The following is a 6,690-nucleotide window of genomic DNA, read 5'->3' as shown; positions in this document are numbered from 1 at the left end:
CTTTATTTAATTAATTTCTTTTTTACATAAATAAAATAAAATACAAACAATATTAAAAATAAAATATATTTCATTAAAATTCAAGAATACTAAACAATTAACCACTACCTATTTAAAAAAAAAAATAAAGATGAACTAAAAATATTAAAAATAAAGATTACATAAAGAAACACTAATTCATAGGTCGAGATGATATCGGAAGATTCCATATATGCTCGATTAAATCATCGGTATATAATATTTAGATTATAATGTATAAAAATGATAGAAAAGGAAGTGTTGTGTAAAAATGAAATAAGATTGAGGTATTATAATAAAGCTATAAAGGTGTAACGGCTGTAAAGCCGTTTGAAAACGGCTCAAATCAAAGGATCAATCAGATCGCGACACGTCACTCGTGACGAATTTTTTTACGTCAGTCCTAAAACTGACGCCTCGGGTCCGTCACAACTGACGGCCCGTTAACGACGTCAGTTTTCGTCAGTTAGTGCCATGTCATGTGACGGAAGGGAAGTAACTCACGGTTATGTTTGGTCTAAGTTGTAAGAACTGATGTTTTTGGTTTAGTTGCTAGGTTTGTACATATGGTGCCATCAGCAACTGCTGATGACAAACTCTAAAACTATATTTTTGTATGATCAGTGTATTGGAATTTTATATTTTCAATAGACATTTCAAAACAATTAAACAAATGATGTAAAGAATACATAATTGTAATTGGTCAAGTGTATGATAGTACATTAACCTGATGCATCATCAGTTCATCACTCTTCAACCAAGTATCTATTCCTTCTAGCTCCAAATGCCAGTCTCTGCAGATACCAAAAAGTTCACAAATGCATCATTATGCATATTTTAATCTCAGACACTAAAATTTTTGGTTTTAATGCTTCATAAATGAATCATGCAGATTACCCTCATATAGAGTCAAATATATTCGGGTCACGGACAAAAATATCATAAGTAATGATGAGTTGGTAGTGCTTACGGAAAATATTTGGGAGTAAGCTTTTAATCCCGTAAGGAAACGAATGTAAGTTGGCTTTGTTGATCCTCTGCTCGGTATGGACCTGATATTTGGGACAAGGTACTTTGCAACCTGCATTTACTCAACATAAAAATTTTTTGCAATTAAATATTTCATAAAAAGTAGTAACAAAAAAAATGTAGTTATTTTCAATATCTCCTGTTAGGTAAGGACAAACTGGTCAAGTCACTTCCTTTTTTTCTCAAAAAAAGTAAGATTAGTAGATGAAAGGCGATTAACAGAAGATACTAAATAGTAAAAGACTCAATAGTAACCAGGTCGAACAAAAGTTCAGTTCATGAAAGGTTACCTCTTCAGCTGGTTCTGCCAGAACATTGATGAAAAACTTGGCCTGCAGTGACACAAGATTTTATTTGTAAGAGAAAAAATGTGTAGACGAAGAAATTAAAATAACGTTTAGCATAAATTATACCTGCTTTGTGTTGGCACCTGACATGAGAAGGTCTGTTGTTACCATTCCTGGCTGACAAAGCAGATAAAGCCAAAAGATATTGATCATTGTATATAAGACTAAATGTTATGGAAGTTTACATGTGCATGTGAAAACATACCGACAAGTTGTGAACGACAACGTTACTTACTTCTTGCATCTGCAACTCCGCCTTCAATTTTTTTTAAAAAAGATCGTATATCAGAGTCGTTACACACATATACAGCTATAATACAGCTATAAATATAATATAAATACACAATATAAATAACAAGGTGAAGTAGCTATAAATAAATATAATATAAATACACAATATAAATAGCAAAAGGTGAAGTAGGTACTGCAGATAATTATAAACATGAGGTGTTTGGATCACCTTTTTTTTTTGCCAAAATACCGAATACTTTAAAAATAAGCGGAAAACGTTTTCGAATTGAAAACAATATCAACAAGAGATACAAGAAAGGAACACCGATGATGCTCGTACCTAGAAAGCAGCTAAACAAAAGAACCATATATGCCGAGCCTCATCTAACCTAAACCGATCCATAACCAAACCCACTTACAATAACTAACAAACAAAATCAATGAACAGCAAATCCAAATATGGGAACGAATCATGAACCCGATAAGCGAACTCAAATATCTTTTATGAACACGCTGATTTTTTCCATTTCGGCGCTTTGAACCAATTTCATTTTCACTTATGATGATTTTTAGAATTAACCGGTGCACGTGGGTCATTTTACCAGACCCCGCAACACCGTTCTTCTTATCTAACTTTTCCCCCAAAAAAAAAAAATTTTTTGAAAGGCTTCCCCGTAATCTAAGTCTTCCTCATTTCCTCATGATCAATGAGCTTCTTAGAACCCGATGTAGAAGCGCCATTCCTTCTTGACCGCGCCTTCAAATTGGTCTCTAGTGTTTGGATCACTTGAAAAAATATGATAGATAACAATTAAACCATCACGTGACCATATTCCTGCCTCTAATTTGTAAAATTTTACAATTTCAGAAAAGTATTTCAAATATCAACCTACGATTTTATCTTAACTCAAGATTTCTGCTAGACTCATTATGAGAAGTTTCACTAATCCTGCTCAAAAAATAACTCACAAACCCGTTCACGTTCACACAAGCTACCTACACTTTTCGATAAATAACACTGCACATGTAATAAACAAAATAGAAAACAACTGCAATTATTACCTGTAATGATTTTGTCAAATGCACCACACTGCGTTTAGTTGCCCCATATGCAGCAAACCTGACAAAAAAAAAAAAATATCATGTAGATAAAGTTCTACGTTTATGTGTGTGTGCAGTGTGAACTCTACATGAGAGTATATATACAAAAAAAATAGTGATTTATAAGGCATTCAAATTCAAATGTATTAATGAAATTGTCATCCAAGCCTAAGCAAGAAAATTAAAAAAACACACCTAGGGGTGGGTCTTCCATCAGAACCTGCTCCGTCAATATTGAATATATGGCCACCTCTAGGTTGGTTCAGCATCATTTTCATTGCCTATAATGCAACCAAATAAGGTCAAAGGTCAAAGGTCAAAGGTCAAAGGTCAAAGGTCTGAAGTATGACAGTTGGACACTTGTAAAAAGGTATTACCTCGCGACAACAAATCATCAAACCAAGTGTATTTGTAGTGACAACTTCTCTGTAAATGGATTATTGAGATTAATTTGTAAGTAAGAAAGTGACATTTCTATTTCTAGTAGCATTCAGAAAAAAATTATGTATAAAGTTCACATGAGATCCTCATCTGAAGCCTCTGCCAGAGGTTTAAAACTATATGCATTTGATCCCGCATTGTTTATCTGTATTAATCAAATAATATGTCAGAAAGCAACATAAAAAACATTGTAAAAATCAAGAATGATTAACAAGCATTATCATAACTGATATGAATATGGAGATGAAAGCTTTAAGTACCCATATATCCACGTATTGAAGATTATCTTGTGCATATTGAACAAGATTTTTCACATCATTACCATCCCGAACGTCACATTTTATACCCTACATAAAGAATCACAATGTAGAGCAAGATATATGATTACAAAACCATAATATTAATATAGTATTATAAGTGAGCATTAAGCAAAAGTATCTCTAGGTACCCACACATGCTGAACCCCGGATTCCTCCTTTAAAGTCTGTATCGCTGATTCAACCCGTTCAGCTGTAAAAATAGTTAATAATGATTTAGACATTTAGGACACCATAAACAGTTAAACACATTTTTTGTGACTTTTGACCCGTTTTTACTTGTACAACCGATTTACACGGTTTCACTTGTAGTTGTAGCTAGATTTTTATATCTAAATCATTTGACATGTTATAAATCAAAGCAACTCAAATTGACCCACTTACATAAAATTGGGTCAAAATTTTCACATTTAGATGTCAAGATAATCTTTTGAGTAGCTGTAAAAATGGTTAATAAGATTGATTTAGCCATTTAGGACACTGTAAACAGTTAAACACATGTATTTTGTGACTTTTGACCCGTTTAACCTGTACCACCCATTTACACGGTTTCACTTATAGCCAAAATTTTATATCTAACCCGTTTGACATGTTATGAATCGAAGCAACTCAAATTGACCCGTTTCAATAGAATTGGGTCAAAATTTTCACATCTAGATGTTTAAATAATCTTTTGAGTCATTAAATAAAAGATAATGTCACTATGATATTTCACTTTCGAGCACACTTGTACTTACCAGACCTTGAGCATATTAAGACATTATCACCTGCTTTCAGAAACTCTTTGGCTAAGGCATAACCTATTCCTGGAAACACAATTTGCAGATGAGCAAGAAAACTGTACTTATCCAAATGAGCAACAACTTATACATAACTAATGATAATTATCATCGTATGAAAATGATGCACAATATGACCAATAGGGTGTATATCATTACATTGATTACGCCAAAAACAACATACCTACTCAATTATTTCACAACTTTTTAAAAGTAAGCTCTGGACATCTTCCACTTAATTCTAACATGATTTTCCTAGACCATATGTTTAAATTTAACTCATAATATATTACTAGCTAACAAAGGAGTACTCCGTAGTTCATTTGACACAAAATGCAAGATTTTCTACATTGCCCTTATTAATATTACTTCAAATTGGTAACTTCAATCGTGAGATACAATATTTTTGTCCTCATTAGTCATCAAGGATTTAAGGGGCATGTTAGTCATTAGATAAATAATACTTTAATGAAAATTCTAGCGTGAATCAGTTACACATATGCCAAATTATACCATTAGCAAACAAATTATGCCTTTCGATTCAAATATGTAGCATCTCCTTTTCTGCCAAGTTTCTAAACCTACTATATTTCCTCACCACGATTAGTAATCAATACCTAAAAGCCGTATGTTTGATCGTGACCATATTCTTTTCTTTACGTTTCCTCTTTAAATAGCATGTTTGTCACTTTTAATCAACCATCACACGTTCTAATACCAACACTATGACGGAAATATTTCGCAACCCTTTGTAAACTAATTAGTGCTTATGTAGTATTGAAAATCTACTTTCCCTTATATAAAAACTTTCAGCTCATAACTGATCTTCATATTTCATATGCAACTAGAAATAGATATAAGCATCACTAACAAGTAGAATAGTTAAAATTTCATATCAACTATTAACCCAAAGAGAACACAATTTCATTCTTCTCACTAATGTAACCGGCAACAATGAAAAATATAAAAGTACCAAAATAACCATAAAATTCAGGCCATGGGTAATTACTTAGTCTACAGTCTTAAGTTAACAGGGGCGGACCTATGAAGGGGCAGGGTGGGGCGCCCGCCCCCGGTAAATTTGAAATTTTTAGTGCAAATTTTTTCGTTTTTTCGATTTTGCCCCGTGATCTTTTTCCCCAATTCTTCATATTTTGCCTCAAAACCTTCGTATTTTGCCTAAAAACCTCCAAATTTTGCTCAAAAAACTCTATATTTTGCCCCAAATCCTCCATATTAATATGCCAAAAAAAAAAATCACTATGTTATAAAAAAAAAAATAATTTCCTGGCTCGTCCACTGCTTAAGTACAGAAATTAATTAAATTCAAACACAAATCAATAATAAAGAAATGAACGAGACCTTTGGTGGAACCGGTTATTAGGACATTATAAGGAGGAACCATGGGCTGAGATTTCACCGGAGAAACAGAGCATAACTGAGGTTTTAACATGTAGGGTTTCCGGTGATGACGTAATGTTGTGAAAAACCCTAATTTTCCGGCGAGTGAGTGAGGGAGATGTCGGTGAGACGGTATAATTGGTAGATACGTTAATGATTGTGTAGGGTTCAAGTTAAGTATTAGTGAAGAGGAGGAAGAAGAATAAGCGGTTATGCTTATCGTCATTGAAGATATTGATAGTTTGCGTTCGATAAAACACTGCAAATACAAGCAATACTCTTAACACGGGCAGAAATGTAATTTTTATAAGTTAGTACAGTTGTTAACGGTTAAACCGGTTTGTAATTATTTATGATATAAATATAATATATAATATAATTTAATAAAAACAAGAATTTTCTAATAATAAACCTAATCCTAAAGTTATTATTATAAATTTTTTTTTTTAAAGAAACTAAAACTTTATTGATAACCTTAATCATTTACAAGATCCCTATATAATCTACACGTTACCGATTTAATTTAAAAAAAAAAGGAACAATTACAATACATGAACGGAAAAGAAGGGGGGGGGGGGGGGGGGGGGGGGGGGGGGGGGGTGGTGGTCATGCAAGACTTTGAAGATTCAAGCTGAGAGGGTATTATTCGCATAACTGAATGAAGGAGCGACAAAGAAGAGGATAACCTCTCGTTTAATTACACCAGCACAACCCCAAATGAGTGAATGAAACTGCCCTATTAATTGATACCCGTTCGTCTTGGAGGAGAGTTAACATGGAAAGAGGGGTTGTGTCACGACCCAGAAAATTTCAACTTGTTTTAAATCAATTCTCTATATGAATTAATATTTCTGACATGATAAGCAAAAGCTGCTGAGTTTCAAATTTTTTTTTTTAACTGTTTTTATATATTCAATTACCCTTCGACTGTTCTCGACGATTTACGAACAACTATTTGTAAATAGATACATATATATTCAAATATATAAATATATATAATAATTTGAAATATATTTGGAACTAATA

At 32.8% G+C, this 6,690-nt stretch overlaps 1 protein-coding gene across 2 annotated transcripts; it reads right to left on the bottom strand.

The window, feature by feature from the left end:
- Positions 1-474: 474 nt before the first annotated feature.
- On the bottom strand, positions 475-5,918 carry LOC139861692 (chlorophyll(ide) b reductase NOL, chloroplastic-like). Of its 2 annotated transcripts, none has more exons than XM_071850168.1 (13): positions 5,626-5,918; positions 4,222-4,290; positions 3,616-3,677; positions 3,395-3,514; positions 3,245-3,312; positions 3,104-3,152; positions 2,922-3,007; positions 2,688-2,745; positions 1,600-1,650; positions 1,461-1,511; positions 1,338-1,379; positions 989-1,099; positions 475-812 (listed from the first exon to the last, which is right to left on the bottom strand). In XM_071850168.1, exons 1-13 carry the CDS (start codon positions 5,888-5,890, stop codon positions 765-767), a joined length of 1,080 nt encoding a protein of 359 aa, XP_071706269.1. In that variant the 5' UTR covers positions 5,891-5,918; the 3' UTR covers positions 475-764. The 2 variants fall into 2 exon arrangements, with proteins under 2 accessions (XP_071706269.1, XP_071706270.1); XM_071850169.1 differs by having other exon boundaries at positions 3,428-3,514.
- Between the last annotated feature and the right edge of the window lie 772 nt (positions 5,919-6,690).

This window comes from Rutidosis leptorrhynchoides, chromosome 8 (assembly GCF_046630445.1).
Source record: "Rutidosis leptorrhynchoides isolate AG116_Rl617_1_P2 chromosome 8, CSIRO_AGI_Rlap_v1, whole genome shotgun sequence".
NCBI classification, from domain to species: domain Eukaryota; kingdom Viridiplantae; phylum Streptophyta; class Magnoliopsida; order Asterales; family Asteraceae; genus Rutidosis; species Rutidosis leptorrhynchoides.
The sequence above is the reverse complement of the archived record's forward strand: the minus strand, read 5'-3'. Positions and strand labels throughout refer to the sequence as shown.

Bases quoted from the DNA above. Each gene is read 5' to 3' on its own strand.
- LOC139861692 (XM_071850168.1), bottom strand. From the start codon at position 5,890: ATGACGATAAGCATAACCGCTTATTCTTCTTCCTCCTCTTCACTAATA. The intron at 4,291-5,625 runs GTCTCGTTCATT...TTGTGTTTCCAG, and splicing joins AATAACCGGTTCCACCAAAG to GAATAGGTTATGCCTTAGCC. The intron at 1,651-2,687 runs GTAATAATTGCA...AAAAAATTGAAG, and splicing joins ATTTGACAAAATCATTACAG to GCGGAGTTGCAGATGCAAGA.